This window comes from Rhipicephalus microplus, chromosome 4 (assembly GCF_043290135.1).
Source record: "Rhipicephalus microplus isolate Deutch F79 chromosome 4, USDA_Rmic, whole genome shotgun sequence".
NCBI lineage: Eukaryota > Metazoa > Arthropoda > Arachnida > Ixodida > Ixodidae > Rhipicephalus > Rhipicephalus microplus.
The window spans coordinates 113,322,680-113,343,177 of record NC_134703.1 but is presented as its reverse complement, the minus strand read 5'-3'; the positions used below and the strand labels follow the sequence as shown (position 1 = coordinate 113,343,177).

Genomic DNA, 20,498 nt, shown 5'->3' with positions numbered 1-20,498 from the left:
GAAAAGTGATTTTGCGTCCCCCCAGAACTGTTTCGGGGGCCATCAATTGAGAACCTCTGCTCTAGCGTATCGTGCGTGAAAATCAATATGGCGGCGACAAAACTTTCCTACGGAAGAGTGAAAATGTGTGCCTGTACACAGGGAATAACGCCACATATGTTGCTCATCGCCCATCCGTTATGACTGCAGTGTGTAAAACTCCGTTTCAAACGACCTTATATACTGTACATAAAGCCGGGACAGCTTAATGATATTTCAGCCCTCTGAATCGTCGAACATATTTTTTGTAAACACGTGTTCTTAGTATCCGTTTTTTGTAGCGCTTCACCAACATAAGCGCACATCAGCAAGTCTGAAAGGGCCCTGTCCTACGTAGCCGACACTTCTAGCGTTACAATAAAGGTGTAGAAGTGATACCACGATCGATGCAGCTGTAACACACGAAGACGTAACGCAGAGTGCACAAAATTAGCACCCATTCTGGGCACTCTGTTTTACGTCTTGGAGCTTTAGAGCAGCGTCGTCAATTATGCGAATATTCCAAATAGCCCAACTTTCCATTCTAACGTTGAGATGCATGTGTAAAGATAGACTCGTTGGCGGCGATACATGTCGAAACTTGCAAGTTGCAGCACACAATAGCAAGGGCATAGACGATGGAAGTGAAGACCGGACGATGAGCGTTTCTCAATGCCAGAAGAAGCGTTGGTCATTTGTACCATTTGTTGGACTATTTCATAGGATGGATGAAGTCGGTGTGATAAATAAGGTGAGACCAAGCGAATGAATGCTCTAAGTAGAAAATTGAACCCACTGCATTGATTGATCTGAAGTAGAGTGCTCGTTCATTGTGGGCATTAGGAGAACGCGTCTCTCAGCAAAGTAAACGAAGCTCACCTGCACTCACTCTTTACCTATGTACATTACTAGGACAACATATTCCGACTAGCCAAATTATTGCTCAGCCTGGCTCAATTAGCTGACAACATCATTGATATCCCGCTCACCCACTGCTCAGTCAGCCCCGCGTGAATTTTACTGGTTTATGGGAACGCCTGTGGCGTGTGGTGGAGTCCTACACACTGCAGTGAACTTGCTGTCGGTATCTTGTTTTCTTTAGGGGCGAAGCTCCTTAAAACCTCACAATGTCCGCCGTCTCCCGCCTGTCCGTAACACCATGTAACCTTCAACTTGAAGCAACAGAGGGCACTTTGGTTAATTGTAGATGTGATGGTGCTGCTGTCAACGCCATATATATATATATATATATATATATATATATATATATATATATATATATATATATATATATATATATATATATATATATATATATATATATATATATATATATGTATGTATGTATGTGTGTGTGTATGTATGTATGTATGTATGTATGTATGTATGTATGTATGTATGTATGTATGTATGTATGTATGTATGTATGTATAACCACGTTCCATACCACACATTCGCTGAGTATCAGCGTCGCCATCGATGAGAAGTTACCGTGGAGACAAAAGAGAAGGAAGCGGATGCAAAGCGGCGATGGCGACAACAAATTTCTACACCACAGCTAAGGAAGCAAAGGCTAAGCGGGAAAAACGCCAAGCTAACGCGCAGTTGAGACAACTTGAAGCGGATGCAAGGCGGTAATACCGACAAGAAAATTCTACACCAGAGACGATAGCTAATGAAGCTGTGATTATGAAGTCAAAACGTAACCCGGAACTCGGAACCTCATATCATCTGTAAAGAAGAATCACCGCTATATCCCAGTCGGTCTCAGCACTATCTCTTTGAATAAAAATAATATAGGTATCAAAACCACAATCAGTCTCAGTACTACCTCAACTTTAACCACAATAATCACCTCCGAAAGCTTCGCCCCATGATTATCTTCAAACAGCTTCAAATGCAGTGATTTTTTTTTATTTTTCTTCTCTTCCCTCTTCCGCACCTCTCTTGTTCTCTTCCTTGAACACCAGTGTAAGGTAGCCAAATGGATGTTCGCCTGGCTAATCTCCCTGCTTTCCCCCTTTTGTTGCTTCCTTCTTACTCTGTCGGGCTCGCTTGGCCTCACACTCAACAAATTTGACTCGCCCCAAACCTCTCAGCGTCTGACTGTCGAGTCGATACGAGTCTAACTCAGCTCAGGAGTGAAACTGGCGGCTAGTGGCACCACGGAGCGCGTCACCCCTGTATGACACGGACTCCGTGGAGCGCTGCTTCACACTTGCCAAAACATTGCATTGCGTTTACGCAGCAAATTGTACCTTTTATTAGCCGACATAACCATTAATACCACAACCGAGCTGCGAACAGGCAAGCAGAGCCTCTTCATGGGACTTGTGAGGCAGTGAAGTGTGCACATCATCATCGTCGGTGTGTTGATTGTGGCCCGAGTTGGTCTATATAGCTGGACACGAGGGCACTTGTGGTTTCACATATGTTGCGACATTGTTCAGCGCAAACGTACAGGCCAGGCCTTGCGAGCGTTCCGACATTAGTGCGTAAGATCCAGTAAGTGTTGGCACGTTCTCTACAATACTGTAGCTGTCCCGCGTTTGTTATACAGGCTTGTACGTACCACAGCTGATCGGCGGGATTGACATATTGTATATAGATGAGGCGCAAAGGGCATTTCAGTTCCACCGACGTTTGCCCTCTTATGAGGGGCGTGATGCCCGGCGCGAAGCGTGCCTCCAAGAGGATCTTGGCAATGCCCTTCGCAACACAAACCCACTAACCTTATCACATGTATTGCTATCGAGAGATCTGACACAAATAGTATTCATCATCACGCACACATTGAAGCTTCACACTGTTTCTCAGAGCAATATCATGCACATTTGCAATAATGACTTTCTTTTAAAACATAAGTGTGATATTAGGCTTATGTGACGTCTGAATAAAGGCATTGTTTTGTTAGCATACACAGTAGACAGAAATCCCTCAACTAACTCTCAATGTTTAAAAAATCAAAAATTGGCGAAAAAAACAAGGCAACAAATTGGAATGTTACGCTATCTTATAGCAGCTAAATCTTTTACATCCCGATGTCCCGTAACTGTACAAAACGTTGGCGGGTGACTGCTCTAGGAAGCGTAGTTGTTTCACTAAAGCGTTTCGTCTCAAAGTACAGCAACTGCAAGGCTGCGCGAGCCGTCTACTCATGTCTGTCCGCGTAGCACACGCCTACCAAGGATCTTGACCGCGTCCTTTAGATCAACGTTCGCAGTCGCTGCTGGACAGCTTCAATTCGTGAAAAATAATGTATCATTGAAAGCTAAAAATGAGTCAGCGTGAGCACAAAATCTACACATGCTAATGACAGAAATTAACTATAATAAGCAATCTATATGAAATGCAAAGTCATGTCTGTTCTTAAGAGATTTCAAAAAGATTGGGACGTCCTTGTTCAAACCTTTTTAACAAACAACTAGGAGGGGTATTAACAAAGAATGCACTCGATCGCTTCCCTTTTGGGTTGTTCAATTAAAATACATTTTCCTTACTATTTTGTGCACAAGTATGTATTTTTGTTTCTGTGTAATAACATGTCATGCATTTGCTTAGGTGTAGTAGTGTCTTTATTTTTTGCTTACTTTTAATTATTTTGGATGAAAATATTGTATTTATCGGAATGTCCTAGGAGGTATGCTATCATTATACATTTTTTTTGTTCTTACTTCTGTACAGAACATCTTTTAGTTCAATCATTATGAATTGTGTTTTTACAGCGAAAGCTGTTATGAGATCACAACGCGGGTCACGCGCGGCGCCGTAGTTGTCTGCCGCCGCCAGTGTCCGTAACCACTAAAGCACAAAATAAAAAAAACTCAGTAAATAAAAAACAAACACTGAGGTCACAGTAGGGTTCAAACTCGGGTCCGCTGAGCGCCAGCCCCGTATTCTACCACTGAGCCACGCCAGTTGTTGTCAAACTTGCCTTAGGCAGGCTTGATTTCGGCAAAGAAACCATGTCGATATTAGTAATGAAGCGTTTCAGAACAGCAAGAGAACAGCCAGGCATCACAGAATGCAAATGGCGTAATGAGTGGGCCGTCCAGTGCACCAACCCATTACAAAAGCTTGTTCTTGTTCCCCTATTTACTGTGGCGCATACCCACTTCTGGCATCATTCCTCATCATCGTCAGCCCCTGTATGAACAACTTGCACGAAATTCTTTGCAAGTGTTTGGCGGATACCACGCTTCTCAGAAGAATGACGAAGGAGAGCATGTAGTGAATTCCGACCAACTACCCATAAATTATGATTATTAATGACGTACCAGAAAACTTATACACGATATGACCACGCAGTCGAAACGTGAGAATTGCCTATGATTGGTACACTGATGGAAAACACAAGTCAACTCATTACAACAGCTTGTTCTTGATCACCTACTAACTGTGGCACATGCCCACTTCAGGAATAATTCATCATCGTCGTCAGTCACTGCATGAACAATTGGCACAAAATTCCTTGCAAATGTTTAGCGCATACCACGCTTCTCAGAAGAATGACTAAAAACAGCATAGCGAATGCCGGTCTACTAGCCAAAAGTTATTAATAATGCGTAGTAAGTACCCAGAAAGTGTGCTTGCAGCAGTTACCCAATGAGAATTTTCAAAAGGCTCTGAAAAGCCGCTCTTCTAGCTTTCGCTGTGACTGTGCTGCACCTTCCGCGCAGGCCTGGCGCTTTTGTCTGTCTTTTTCATTCTACATTGAAACAAAAAAACGTACGCTACCAACAATTTTCTATATATTTGTACATTATTGTTCTAGTAAAACTGGTAAAGAAGTCTTTCGTTAGGTACTGCTACATTTAGCTTTAGAGATTTATCTTCTGTATATTTCTTCTTGTAATTGAAAAAAGTAAAGCATATAAATTTGGGTATTTACTTCACACGCGACATTATCCTTAATTCACCTGTGATTCATAGTTGTGCACTAATAATTTACTTATCGTCGTTTGACCAATCATAACTAGATAAAAAATCGCGTTATCAATGCCAGACGATGAGAAACGAGACCATGGATCATTCATTTCGTTACAGGTGTTAGTACGAGTTTCAAGCGTAAGGAAAGTAGAAAAAATAAAGCGGTTATAATGACGTCATGAATGACTCCATCCGGTGACCGCCACCGTTAGTAGAGAACGGTGCATGGTCACTACGTTTTCGTGTGAAGTTGATCAAACACAAATTCCTTTCTGCCTTTGCGCGAATTGTCTTCTTACAAGATCCACGCAGGCACTTTATTCTTAAAACACAATTTCGCGCCAGTCCATTTGTGACAGAATTTCATCTGTGGCCTGCGGTCAAGAATGTCTCGGCGAATATCGGGTGGGCTTGGCCTGACCAGTGGAGAAGCTGCATATTCAAATAGAAACAGAGCCAAACAAATTTTTAAATAATCAATATCTGTGAATATATGCAGTAACTAGCGATTTCATTGTGTGCACAATATAATGCGCTCACCAAGGCTTTCACCGAAATTATAGAGGGCTTATCAAATGCTTTGGCACACATCCCTATTACTATTAGTATATTAAATTTCACTTGTAGTTCAGGATGAATAAGCCGCAGGATGATTAAGGATAAATAAGCCGCAGCTAAAATGAAATGCGTGACCACCAGAATGTAGCCACCACAAGCAGAACCGAACCCACTGAACCCACAAAACCAAGCTGAGCTGTGCGACAGCACGGTGACTGGCCTGATGTACGCAGATGATATATTGCTATTGGCTGACAACAAGGAAGATTTGCAGAGATAGATGGACATCTGCAGTAATGAGGGAGATAGGTTAGATTTCAGATTCAGTAAGGAAAAATTAGAAGTCACGATTTTTAATGACAATGAAGGTAGTGAGCTTAGAATACAGGAGGTCACGCTAGAGATAACAGATAAATACAAATATCTGGGCGTAGGGATAAGCAATGCGGCCGAGCACCTAAGGGAACACGAAATATACGCGTCGACTAAAGGTAACAGGAATTCAGCAGTGATGAAAAACAGTGCACTGTGGAATTACTATAGGTATGATGTTGTGAGACGAATATAGAAAGGGGTCATGGTTCCTGGTCTGACGTTCGGCAATGTGGTCTTGTGCACGAGATGAGAAGTTCAAGCAAGATTAGAAATTAAGCAACGTGGAATAGGTAGGCTTGCCTTGGGAGCTCACGGGAATACACCAAATCGGGGAGTACAAGGTGATATGGGATGGACATCATTTGAGGGCAGGGAAGCTAGCAGCAAGATAAAAATTGAGAAACGATTAAAAGAAATGGGGGAGGAGCGTTGGGCTAGGAAGGGTTTCAGCTACTTGTACATGAAGAATGTCGATACAAAAGGGCGCAAGCAAACCAGAAAATTGACGGGTAAATACTTTGAAAACAGCAGGGTCCAAACCAAAAAGAACTATCGGTTAAGAATAGGGCGAAGGAAGCCGAGACTGACATGTAGAGAATTGGCAAGATTAAAAAGTCCACACTAGAGATCTATCGAACTTTTAAGCAGAAAATTGAAAAAAAAAAGGATCTATGATTATACTCGGGGTAGTTCTCTACTGTTTGAGGCCAGGACGGGAGTGTTGCGAACCAAGGCATATCGGGCCAAATACGAAGGGGTAGACACGGTGTGCAGTGCATGTGGAGAGGAGGAGGAAACTGCCGAACACTTGATAATGCTATTTAAAGGACTTCACCCTATAGTTCAGGATGATGGCGCAGAGTTTTTCAAAGCACTAGTGTTTAGGGACAGGGAGGGAAAAATTAACTAGAAGGAGGTTATCTGATTGGTGGCTAAAGTCAAGGCACGAGTGAAAATTTAACCCTTCACTGCAAAGTACCAGGGTGTAGGGTGAAGCCCTTTACAGAACATTATGAGGTGTTCAGCAGTTTCCTCTTCCTTTCCACATGCATTGCATACCTTGTCTACCTCTTCGTATTTGGCCCGATATGTCTTGGTTCGCAATACTCCCGTCCTTGCCTGGTACATGGTACATGGTAGAATGATTGCCATCTAGCGGGCATTCGAAGAAGCACGTTTTCATAATATGTTGATAAATACAAGTACCGCCATCTAGCCGACATTCAAAGAACTCCCCTTTAGCATGTATTCGAGAGAGGTAGCTACTACAGAGGACGATTGGGTGACGCCTTAAGGTGCTTCACCCCTAAAAAAAATGGGGTACACAAAGAGACGCGCTGTTATTGTGTCTTCCCCCTTCGTAATGCTCCCTCTTTCACGCTGTTTCTCTTAAATGAGACAACGAACTATAGTATGAAATCCATCCATCCATCCACCCATCTATCCATCTACCCATATGTCTGTCTGTCTGCCCGTCTGCCTGCCTGTCTGTCAACTATACGAAATCGTCAACTATACGAAGACCACTAACGCTATCTAGTCAGCAATTCTTAAAAGTATATTGAAGTGACTAGTACTACAACATAGTACTACGAGGGACATGACCCACAGCCTAGAAGACTGCGCCCGTAAAAGTGACTCTACGCGGCCGGCGTCCATACCTGCTTGCTTCTTTTTAAGTCTCGACTAACAAAATGCACCTCTGCTCAAATTACTCTTGACCGGTGAAACAAACTTGAACTTCCTCTTTCTGCGCATTTGATTGCTTCAGACAATTGAGACTGCAGTCGCGGGACTTCAAAACCGAGTAGCCAGCAGCTCAGCAAGAATACTCGCTCTGCATATTAAAAAAGTTCACTAACCTGTGACGCTCCCGTGCAGGAGTGAACGAGCCTTCTCTGATTTGTCCGTGTCGTTGGGGAGGGTGAAAGCGACGGTTTTTCTTGGGGTTCTCATTCATTATATCTGTACAATATACGGACATGGGACACAGCACTAGCGGGGCATAGTAATTTTGCGTAAAGCGAAATAAACGCACTAATTCTCGGCAACCAACGACGTATCATGTAGTTAACGTTTGCTCGGTTGGCATGTAGAACAAATTTTAGGCACATGATTCACTAAGCTATAACTACAGTGTTACTGTCCCTGCTTTAAAAAATGTTATTTGACGATTATTCTTTGAGTCTTTTCGAAGAAGCTTCAACTGCAGCATGGTGAAATATTTTCGCCTCTACGCAGGATTACGAAGTGACAAACGCCTACTGTAATATTTTTATTTTTTTAATGTGCATTGTTTGTAAACCGGAAACCCTACATGACATACTCTGATAAACATGACTCACAAACTCGGACTTGAAATAAACTAAGCAAAAAAGTTATGCGCCTTAATCCTCTTACCTGGGAGGGTACGCGGGGCTATTTTTTCTTTCCTGTAAAGGAACGTACAGTCGTCGTGTTTACGCTAACATCTGTTATTGAAAATGCAGTGACGCTATATTTGTGTAATTAAGCCCGGGCCAGGCCCAAGCGTAATTTTTGTCGATGCGGCCTCATCAAGTGTGAGGCCCAAGGGAGAGCTTTCAGCACTCCCATAGTAGAGTACCGAGTACTCTCAATCGTTAACCACTTTTTCTAAGCACACGCTCGTTGTTAGGTGCAGTGACGTTAATCACACGGTCAAATAAAAATAAAGAGGCCTCATTAGACATCAAGTGATTTAGCGTTTGGATTATCAGTGCGTGCTGCAGCTTCTCCTGTGAAATAAAAGTGAAGGAAATCTGATTCGACGCTCCTATATCTTTCTCAACTTATAACTTCTTTACACTCTGTTGTGTATGCGTGATGCATGAGACATCGAGAACCGACAACACTCCATTCTAAGAAATGCTGTGGCATGAAACGTCGGTGATCTGGATAGTAACGGTGGCTTGGGCGAGTTAATTAAAACGCATTTACAAGAAGAGTTCTTAGCGCAAGCACGTAAGTGTTGAACAACAACAAGAACAAAAAAAGCGACACCGTGAAGAACGGAAGGCAGCACTCGTGTGCGTCACTGGCCTTCCCAATTTAATAATAATAATATCTGGAGTGTTACGTCTAGAAACCGAGATATAATTATAAAAAAAACGCCATACTGGAGGGCTCCGTAAATCTATACCGTATGGTGTTCTTTAACCTGCAGCGACATTTCACCTCCGCCGAAATGCGGCCGCCACGACCGGGGTCGAACCCGCTACCTTTGGTTCGGCAGCCAAGCACCGGTGGAGTCACTGCTCCACCGGAGAACCACAGCAACGTAAAAGCACATGACGAAAAAGGGGACACACCGAACATGACTCGCGTTCCTTATTGCTCGCGAGCTTTCACATTTGAACTGTATTTGCTGTTAACAAGCTTCCCTACTTCATCACACGTTCATTCTTCGAACTTATCTTTGACAAACTGAAAAAGCACGAGACATCGCAAAGAAACTGCTTACCTTTACTTGTTCCTGCACCTGATAAAAAAATAATGAAGAAAAAAAGAAATAGGTGGCTTTAGAACAAAAGACAAACGCTAATGGTAGAAAGTGTACGCAGCGCAGCGAACCTCAATGACATTTTTATAGGAGCATATCAGTAGCCTATATCACTCATTCTTAGGTGAGACATTAGGTTTAAGTGATGTAGAGAATGTTTCAATTCGACGCTGTCAGCTAGAGGAATTCCTAGTGTCGGCTAGTATGATTCGGAATCGAGATCGAGAAAGGATTGCATAACTGCTCGGTAAGAGGTTAATTATAGATAAACCTTGCACGAGTAATTCGCAGCATAGATTTTCACCCCGCGACACACTGACTGTAAACTGTAAACTGAGCAGACTTCGTTGAAATTTATTAAGGCGGCCCCAACAAGATATCGATTCTACGCATGCGTATAAATATGCATGCAAGCATACCGCACAACTTTCAGCGTATAAGGCACACAAAAAAGCGCGCCCTATTCACACGTGAATAATCACACGTTAATCACGTGTGAGTAATCATTAATTAAATATAAATATGGTGTCTCAGTTTATATTGTTTCGGTTACCACAGCCATTTCATTGTAGAATACTTACCTCCTTTGCCTTTTGCGCCTTTCCCCCCTTTTCCACCTAGAACAGATAAAAATACGTGTTGTATCCAAGCTTCCAGTGAGCCGTTGAACGAAGAAAAGTTTCCTACCTTTCTTATTTTGAGTGTTCCCGGTTCTCATCATGGTCAGCTCACCTTCCTTCTTGGTCTCTGCGAACCGACACGTGGCACTTTCACGTCACGACACCCAATGCCAAAATAGACGCCGCAGTAGCAAATAGCTTTCCCGCGAACACTGGCGTACAGTAGCAGCGTGTTATAGTAAAGATGTTCGCGATGCTCGCAGTACGACGTTCAAGTATATACGCTAGTTTGAACACTTTCGTTTGGCGTCAAGGCTAATTAACTTTTTAACTATTGATAAATAAAAATCAATCGCGCGTCAATGACCAGGAATTGTAAGTAATAGCAAATATTTTACGTGACGCTTGAACTTTTCGGACGGATATAACACAGAGCACAAGTTCAGCCTTACTGGCTGTAATCTTAGACTTCGTTGCTTGTGGCGATTAGGCACCGATTAGTGCAAAACTTGAGATACACGAAAACTGTCCATCCAGTCTTTGTGGCAACGTCATGATCGACTCGTGGAATTTAAGCTCAAAAGAAACACTGCAGCTTTAACGAAGTCACACTGGGTGCTTTAGATTAGAATTCAATAGAAATACGTTCTCTCATCATCAAAATCATCAACAACAAACTACTGTAGTTTCACTGCACGATGAATTACTATCCTTGCGATACCCAAGATCTAACGATGTAGGCACATACCAAGGCATCAGTACAGGTATACAATCATTCCTGCGCTTCATTATCATCAGAATGCGGTCACTGTGACGAAGAATCAAACACAGAACCTCGTGCCTACTATAGGAGCAGCGCGAAAAGCGAAAAGTTCAATTTTCTCGCACTTTTACGTGTACACAAATAATGCATCGCTTCGCTTAAATACCTGGAACGCCGTACTCGATAAGGTGCGTGAGGCGTGCACATTTGGAATACGACGAAAAAATCATGCATGAACTTAACCTTCTCGGAAGCGATTTAAGGATCGTTCACACCAGCGACAAACATCACTCGTGCGACCAAGTTATAGTCGCAGAGCCGCGACTGGTCGCAAATCGTCGGAAATGGCAGACTTGGTTGCTAAGCGACTGCTTTGGTTCAGCCGCTCGCTTCTCGATTTTTCAGACGCACAACCGCATTCGCGAACGCCTGCACCTGTCTCATGCGAAGGAACAGGACGCCGATGGTATACGGGGCAATGAGAGTGCGAGCAGATGCGATATCTACGACGTGAGCTAGTGGTAAAATTCGCACGCATCAGTGAACATCGGTCACAAATGAGCCTGTATGACGTCACTCTCCTAAACAGCTATCGTGAAAGGCGCGCGCGGAAGATATTCGATGCATTTGCTGTCTATCAAGAGACGAACGACTTGTAGGCTTTCTGTCGTTTGATCTGGTCGAAAAAAAAAAAAAACGCTGTTCGACGTAACGCACCCGACAAAAATTCTCACCTAAACTTTTTTCGTGCTTTCATGTGTTTACGTAAACTTGGCTATCTCAAGAAAACTTTCAGTTGATCGCCCGTGGTTGTGCCCCTTTCCTTTGTCCTACGTTTTCACAGTTTTTTTTTACTTTTTTTGTTACGTACATACGGAATCACACTCGTCTAGAGCGCTCAGCCTGGCCGCTTCAGGTGCCGTTTTATGCAGAAATGCAAAGACCGACGTCATATTCATACCATAATCATATTACACGCTATGTCCTTGCGCAACGATTCAAGCATAAAAATAAGCATGTAGGTTACGTGAGTTACCACCTTCGGACGACAACAGCATCCACAGCCATGTGCTCCACCACTATAGACAAGCGTGACTGCTTCTGTACCAACAAGCCCGCCTATCTTTGCTTCTCGCAGCCTGTAACATCGGTCACCTTGAGTCGCTTTGCTCGCAAATGACCCAAGACCGGTGCTAGTCGAAGGTGTGAATGAGCTTTAACGTTAACCAGTCATAACCCATAAGTCATTAGCACTTACTGCTCTTCTTGCCGCCCTTGGTGGTCGTCCTTGTGGTGACGCCACCTCTCGTCACCCGCCTGGTCAGCTCGGCTGCGCGGTGAACGAGAGAAAGTCGACAACTGACCTGTCTTAATTGACACACACTTGATTTGCTAACTCGCAGAAATAACCTACGAGTCTCTGGCGAAAGTTAATCGAAATGAACCAATTGGCTCACTTAGTAGTTTGGACATAAAACGATTCAATGCGCCGAATTCCGTTTCGCGGTACAAAAAAGGCTTATATGTTCCCACTTTGCCTGGAGGGGGTGGCAGGACCGGCACAATTTGCGAGAGGGGTAGTCAGTCTGAACTAATTACGCAATATAAGCGACGTAGGCACATTAGGTCCGTAATTGTTGGGATTTAAATAGGGAAATTCGTTCAAGGTCTAGGGCGCAGACTGTGAAAGGAAAGCTAGCGAGGCTAGTCGACAGCCCGTACGCGTACAGTCCACCCAATAATCGAATAAGAATAGAGCCATGTCAAAGAGGCGCATTGCATTCACTCAACAGTGAACTTTTGAGTGCTGCTGCAGTAATGGAACGCGGAAATGAAAACTTCAACCAATGTTAATCTCAACTGTGACAAAAGAAGTGTGAAACACCAGTCACAGACACCTAAAATAATGTATATATATTCACACAGCAATATTTCGCAAGGTCTTTTCTTTTTCTCTTTTAATTTCATTCTAACGTTATGGGTTATTCGAGTGTAAGTTTGCTAAAACAATACGACGCACGTTCCTTCACCCACCCTCTAGAAGTTGAACGACGAATTTTTTTCTAAAATGCAGAATAAGAATTGTGTTAAGAACAGAAATGCGCTGTGATGTCAAACATCAATTAATTTATCTCGGCTGTGAAGCCAGGTTAATTAGATGGACAATTATGATGGTGCTTACCTTGCATGTTTTCTGAAATTGAAAGAAACATAGCAAGCATTAGTATCACTAGATCGTAAGAATAGCACTCAGAAAGCTTCAAATAGTTTTACAGTGAAAGCTTTGTATATATTTCTGCACGACCTGCGACATCGAGTATCATTTGACCGTTTACCACCCTCTAGCAAACACTAGGTGTTCTATATACGCAACTAATTCCAGAGCTATTACAGAGATAGGTATAGCCAACTGCAGTATAGAAAGAAAGAGTAGTCTTCGCTTTTCAGACTTTTATTTGTGCAGCCGGTAGATATTCCTCCTTAACGATGAAAATAGGGAGAAAACAATTGATTAATTGATTGATTGGTTTATAAGTGAGATTTAAGGTCCCTAAACCCTCATATGATTACGAGAGACGCCGTACTTGAGGGCTCCGGAAATTTCGACCACCTGGGATTCTTCAACGTGCGCCCAAATATGAGTACAATGGCAACATCATTTTCGTATCCATCGAAAATGCAGCCACCGCTGCCGGATTTGATCCCGTGACCTGCGGGTTAGCAGCCGAATGCCTTCCCCACTATAGACCACAGCGGTGGGGGACAGAAAAAAAAATGATGTTTAAGTTCGCGTGCAGGGACCCACCTCCATCAACATCACATCGACGTCATCTATCCGGGTATCGAGACAGTTTTTTCCCATTCAACAGCTGGTGCAAGCGAAGCTTGATAGGTTTGGTAATTCATCAATAGAATGTTCTCATTTCTATTAGCAGACAACCCAGCAAAAGCACGTACGGCCTAGACACTTCTTGAATTCACTACGTCTCTGGTAAGAGTCTTGCCCGACAGCTAGCTGTCATTTTTCTAGTAAACGTATACCTTCAACTACGGAAGTAAGATTATAGCCGTGCAAAATATTTAATTCTTGGGAGCTATAAACTATAATTTACATAATATACAATAAACAATATTTTACTGGCAGCATGGCATATAGAAGTAAATATTTTTGTTTCTTAACTTTTTTTCTATATTTTTTGTCACGCGGCCTGATCACTGAAGCCATGTTTTTTTTCCCCTATCGGCACACAACAACCCGCTGAAAATCACCATGAACTGCCCTAAAATAATTCATATGATTACTGAATTGCAGAGCATTTACCTATAGGTACAAGGCTATTGAACACTTGCACACGATATGTTTCTAAATGATGGCTCTGATTAATGAGCACATGGACGCAAGTCCGTTACAATGAGTGCCAGTAGATGCCCCGCCGCGGTGGTCTAGTGGCTAAGGTACTCGGCTGCTGACCCGCAGGTCGCGGGTTCAAATCCCAGCTGCGGCGGCTGTATTTCCGATGGAGGCGGAAATGTCGTAGGCCCGTGTGCTCATATTTGGGAGCACGTTAAAGAACCCCAGGTGGTCGAAATTTCCGGAGCCCTCCACTACGGCATCTCTCATAATCATATGGTAGTTTTGGGACGTTAAACCCCACAAATCAATCAATCAATCAAATCAATCAGTGTCAGTAGACCTCACATAAGCCGATATAAAGCTGATAGTAATGCTGAAGATGAGTACATAGGATCACAGTCGGCAGTAAAATGTGTAGCTCAATCATACTCACTCACGAAATAAATGTTGCGCTTGGGGTTCACTTCGATTCAGACTTACAAAATATTTTCGTCAACCGGACTCACTCGGATACAGACTCAAGATTTTCCTAAATGGAACTCGCTTAAACGCAAACTGACCAAAATATTATCAACCACAACCCGCTATTATATACTAGCACTCATGGCTTAATCTAAGCCTCAATTTTTCTGAATCAGTCTACTCATCAGCGAGTTTACTGACCTATGCTTAGTGCATTACTTAACTTGGAGGGTACATTGCAGAACAGCGTAAGGAACGACACGAAGACCGCTGTGACGCCGTAAACGAGTGTTGGTAATTGATTGATTGATTGATTTGTGGGATTTAACGTCCCAAAACCACGATATGATTATGAGAGACGCCGTAGTGGAGGGCTCCGGAAATTTTGACCACCTGGGGTTCTTTAACGTGCACCCAAATCTGAGCACACGGGCCTACAACATTTCCGCCTCCATCGGAAATGCAGCCGCCGCAGCCGGGATTCGAACCCGCGCCCTGCGGGTCAGCAGCCGAGTACCTTAGCCACTAGACCACCGCGGCGGGGCGAGTGTTGGTAAGGATCTGGAACATAACTGCTGATTGCACTAGCTTGCCACGGTCTTTATTCACAAGAGAATAGCGAGAGTGGGCATAGTTTCTGTTGCATCCGCACGACCGATGTGCGCGTAAAAAATTTCTCGTGTAGTTGAAACCCTGCATGTACGCAAAATCGCGACGAGCAGCAGCTGGGCCTGAACGGCAGTTCCTTTACATTGAACAAAGCTAGGTGATAACACTCGGGCGTGTAACGACTCGCAACAACCTGCAATACACTTGCGATGGCCTGCCACACACCTCGCGTTTTCTTATCTACACAGGAAGGCGGTCAATGCATCAGTGCTTACCGTCATCGTCATTTGACATGGTGCACCGACGTCCTTTAGCCCTCGCTTGCTGCCAGCGTGGTCGAGCCGGGAATGCTCGCCGGGTAGGGACTCGAGCTTGGGGATTTTTCTGGAGCGAAATCGATCACCGCTGCGATCCCGGCCCGGCGACGTTCATGCCGGGCGCGCAGCGAGAATTTTACGGGCCGGGCTTGGGAGCCGGCTGAACGAAGTAGGACCGTTCCTAGGCACGCGCTCGAACTGATGCCGATGGTGATTACGCTGGCCAATGCGGCGTGGCTTGGAATTAGCGCCGACGCGTTCATAGCTGAACTCTTGCGGTTTGGTTTCTATAACAGCGCTAGCTTCAAAAGGGTGACGACGGTTGTGCTTGCGGCCATCGCTTAAGGACATCCTGATAGCCGTAGTTAGGTTTCGTCGCTATGAACTGCGTTTGTTGTTATTGTTGTTGATATGGTATTCATGGCACATACCTAAAGCAGGAGTCTTACCTAAAATCATATATTTGTAGCAAACAAAAAATAACGAGGTCTAGTTCAATGATTAAACGTGGACGTTGCCACACGAACGAATTTTTCCTCCGCGGGAACGATAACAGTATCAGCATCATCACCACCCACTTCAAGTGACGTACAGTCTCAATTTTTGTGAAAGGGAACACGGCGACGCGTAGCCTGCGCGCTCCGGCGGCTGCTGGCAGTGCGTTCAAGCGGGAGCGATAGCAACCACTGTCTCTTTTCGCGTCATCTCGTGGTGAGCAAAACAACCATTCGTTGCTGATCTGGAACCAGCGGCATGAATGTGACCCCATCCCCCTCCAATGCGATTACGTGAGAGCCGTGAATTGCCTTGAGGTGAGAGGGGTTGCAAGCTTGCTGTTCTACATCAGCAACGAATGGTTGTTCTGCTCACCGTGAGATGACGCAGAAGGAGACAGTGGTTGCCATCGCTCCCGCTTGAACGCACTGCCAGCAGCCGCCCAATCGCGCAGTCTATGCGTCGCCGTGTTCCCTTTCACAAAAATTGAGACTGTGCATCAGCTAAAATTCACGAAATACACCTTTTCGCGACCTCCGTGGTCAGACCACGTTTGCAGCTGCCACCGGTGCGCTGAAAAATAACAGATTTGGAATTCTAGGACTTACGTCACAAACGTTAAGCACAGGGTAATGCTTAATGTCGGGTGATGCGAAAACGGAGCGATTACTACCATGCTGCCAAGGCTGCGTTCAACGTTACTAGATACTTTGACTACGTTGGTATGGTGCATATATATATATATACGGCTCCATAATAAGCATTATAAAGTAAATTTTCATTGCACATGGTTCAGAATGAATATTTATTATTGGAAAAAATCATTTTGGACCAAACCTACATCGTTTAAAAATATCGGCATCCCCCAAAGCAATGAATGCATAGTACGCCGTCAAAGTCTGATGCTAAGAACTAAGATCGATTTGCAAAGACACTAAATGACACTGACACTGTTCTAAAGAGTCATTTCAAATACTTATTGGCCCAGCATTCCCATTCTGAACTATATAGGTGAAAAAGAGTGTTCATCTCCATGGCCAACTATGGATGATCCAAAAGAAGATATTTCGAAGCACTCGCTCAAGTTAAAAGCTAAGAAATTGTAAGCCCGAAGTTTAGTGTTATGTGGTGCCCGTGTTCATCGAGTGGCTCTGTGCCCATGAAGTTGTCAGAACAGCGACGCGAAAATATCGCTTAACCTACTTGTCTTCACACCGCTCGGGCACTGCCGACAGGATCGACTGCTGACATCCACACCGTTGCGACATCTCAATACCACAATGACTATACAGAAAGCGGTATAAGATGGGTAAAAATCCGAGCGTTAGCTTCAAGTAAAAGAAAAAAAGCAAGCGTTAAGTTAGAGCTCAGTGATAGATAATGCACATTGCTTGCTCAACTCCAGGGCCCTACGATGAAAGATATTGCCGATTGTTTGATACCTCCCACCATTTCTCTTTCCTCCTCCACTTTATCTGTAGCTCTATCTTTCTCTCACACACAGACACGCAGATATACAGACCCATTTACATATGCCCAGGTGGGAGCCCACATCCAGTGATTAGTGAAGATATCGATTTTTCCCCCTTCTGCGAGAGAGAGTGTGATTATGTAGGCGTGTCATTTCTCCCTCCTTTATTTCTTTTTTTTTTCATTGTGAGACGGCATCACTGCGTCCGCACTAAACGAATGAGAGATAAGAAGCGTTCGATCTCTCTTTGTGTAATTGCGGGGTACTATCTTTCATTTGGCCGCCATATCACGCGCAAAAGTGAGAGATAATACACTTGCAGATCACGTATATTGTTTGAAGCTGCTGAAATGGCCTGATATCAAAGTGTACGACACTCGTCTTCCTAAAGGTGCAGTTTATTGCCTTTCAACTGAAGCTCTAACCTGACATCCGGGTTAAAAAATGGCGAACCCTTAGCACGGTGAGTACTGCTAAATTTCCGTACGCTTATTATTAATCGTTTTAGTACGTATACGGAAGCGTGTGCACATAACTGGGCGCGTATATACCCGACCATCATAGGCAACATGCGGAACGGTGATAACTTCGCCATTGCAATTTAAGGCGAAATAAGGCCCGGTCATACGGATAAATGCATGCTCGTTACTGCAAGCGTTTATTTATTTCAGATATGGGGAGACATGTCTAGCCCAAAGGTGCACTTCTTGCAATAACCAGAAGAAATGTCACTGCTACATTATAAAAAAAAGAAACACTTACAACGGCCCATACGCTTCAATTGAAGTAGACTGGAAGGTGAAAGCCAACTTTTTCTTCTCAATTGCTTTTGACCACCATTGTTCCGGAACCGCCACCCTACGAAAACTTTCTGCAGCCAACGTGGTTTAGCATTGCCTCCGCGATCGGACCATCTTTAACCAAGCGACGATATCATGTGATCGCGTCGTCACATGACACAGTGACGTAATCGTGACGTCCCAACGGCGCCGAAGTTACGTCATCAAATTTTGCCAACTCAACGTCATTACGTGATTGATGACGTCATTACGCGTTGGCTATTTTGCATCCCTTCTCCACGATGCCAATGGTCACTGACACCTCCGTTCCTCGTCGTAAGCACGAGATCTTGGGAGGCTCCTTCCACATAGAAAACGTCTTTAATCTATTGTGTGAACCAGGTCAAGTGGTGTTTTGAAATATTCACATTAAATTTGGCAGCAATGATCAGAAGTGGTAAGCTGATATGTATCGCTTGTTCCAGCGAGGATGGAGGCACTGGACACTGCTAGACAAATGAGCTTCAGTGCCTGGCGCTTCATACGATTGCCGTTATCTGGACTGTGACGGCTGTATAATAGAAGTACGTATGTGCAGCTTATAAGATTGGAAAGCCAGCACTGCAACCACAAATGACGATTCACGGACATTACGGTTTACTTGAAAACCAGCAGTTCCTAGACCAAGCATGGCACCGTGGTAGAATACTTGATTGTCACGCCAAATACGAGGTTAAATTCTTGTTGGGACCATAATATTTGTTCTATGCGTTAGTTGGGTCAACGCTGCCGCTGCCAGCTTTTAAGAGCGAAGCTTCGTAGGACCAACCAAGTTGGCGCCAATCACGCCCCACAAAACAGAAACCATAACTGAACACCTGTACAAAACAAAAACTACTGTGTAGACATCCGAATTTGTGTGTAATCACCTATACAACAGCACAATATATGATCACCCTCGCCACCGTTTGTCAGTACGTCCATGCATCTCTCTGTCCGGCTATCTGTCCGTCCGTCTGTCTGCGCATTCTGCCGTTCATCCATCCTTGCGTCCATTCGTGCATTCGTCCGTCCTTTGTACTAAAGTCGGCGACTCTAAGTAGACATAGCGGACTTCCCGACCTATAGCTTCACCCACACGTCGTCATTCACTACGTGGAGACGTACAGATTTTTTTAACCCTCTCAAAATAAAATTACCAGCGTCTTTTCGGGCCATTTCTTGGTTGATTTACACTCTGCATCACTTTCAATACGTTGTGCTTAACTACAATTGACGTTAACTGACGTGAATGCTGTATCATAGGAGTACAATTGTAATGCTTGTGAAATTGGATAGTCATCACTGCAACCCCAATCGACGCTTCACGAAGATTACGGTCTATCTGAAAAGCAGTTGCGAGACCTGGCATGGCTCTGCGGTAGAATACTTGGTTTCCACACAGAATGCTGGGGTTTGATTGCTGCTGGGACCCTTATGTTTTTTTTTTTTACATTCATCGGGTCCACGCAGCCGACGTCAGTTTTGTCTTAACGCTCACGCGTTGACATTACCTATGTCCCTTCTCGCCATTCCTAGGTAGGCATGAACTGTCGATCCCCTGTGGTGCATACCCGCATACCAGTGGCATATATCCACCCACGGTTATGTCTGGTGGGAAGTGTTCGAAGACGCGCGGGACGGGATTGCGACATTATTCACGTCATGACCAGCTTGTTGTATTCTTCAAATCATCTTACCCTCGCATACTATAATTATCGTTGACGAAGCTTCTTATGGCGTGGCTTGTGCGTTCCTTGTTGTAGTGCGTAACCTGTGGCGCATACCCACATACCAGTGGCACAAACCCACCCTCGGGCCCATATCCACATGTCCACACGTTACGTAAAACGTAGCAGGACGTCTTTACCACGATCTCGGGGTTAACAAAGCGCTGACAGCATAAATGGGGCACATATTCTCGTATAGTCCTTGGATTGTCCGCTGGATGGCGGTACGTGTACATGATAATTATATGATAAAAAGCAGCGAGATGGCGGTTCACTAGATGGGCCGAAAGACGCAAGGACGGACACACGAACAGACACACGAACGGACACACGAGCGGGCGCACGTATGGATGTACTGACGCACGGATGGACGCACGGATGGACGCACGTACGAACGGACACATTGACGGACGTTTGGCCCCACTCATCAACATTCATTCCATAGATATGCTGCGATA

General features: G+C 44.3%; 2 protein-coding genes across 4 annotated transcripts in view; one reads left to right on the top strand and one right to left on the bottom strand.

Moving 5' to 3' along the window:
• Positions 1-5,212: 5,212 nt before the first annotated feature.
• Positions 5,213-15,719, bottom strand: LOC119171444 (uncharacterized). 2 transcript variants are annotated; one of them, XM_075893523.1, is made up of 7 exons: positions 15,485-15,719; positions 12,042-12,113; positions 10,088-10,147; positions 9,982-10,017; positions 9,362-9,379; positions 7,743-7,845; positions 5,213-5,379 (listed from the first exon to the last, which is right to left on the bottom strand). In XM_075893523.1, the coding sequence occupies exons 1-7, from the start codon at positions 15,501-15,503 to the stop codon at positions 5,328-5,330; spliced, it is 360 nt and encodes a 119-aa protein (XP_075749638.1). In that variant the 5' UTR covers positions 15,504-15,719; the 3' UTR covers positions 5,213-5,327. The 2 variants fall into 2 exon arrangements, with proteins under 2 accessions (XP_075749638.1, XP_075749639.1); XM_075893524.1 differs by lacking the exon at positions 7,743-7,845.
• Positions 15,720-17,653: 1,934 nt separating this feature from the next.
• The window catches only part of LOC119172284 (uncharacterized), a 31,270-nt gene continuing 28,425 nt past the window's right edge, over positions 17,654-20,498 (top strand). Inside the window, exon 1 of one of the 2 annotated variants that reach the window (XM_075893522.1) lies at positions 17,654-17,955. The gene's annotated coding sequence lies outside the window, so the exon portion shown is untranslated. The remainder of the gene's footprint in view (positions 17,956-20,498) is intronic. The other variant, XM_037423335.2, reaches the window with a different exon arrangement.

Coding starts and splice junctions, on each gene's coding strand:
- LOC119171444 (XM_075893523.1), bottom strand. Junction 10,148..12,041: donor CAAGGGCGGCAAGAAGAGCA/GTAAGTGCTAAT, acceptor GTCGGTTCGCAG/AGACCAAGAAGGAAGGTGAG. Junction 5,380..7,742: donor CCTGCACGGGAGCGTCACAG/GTTAGTGAACTT, acceptor TTGAATATGCAG/CTTCTCCACTGGTCAGGCCA.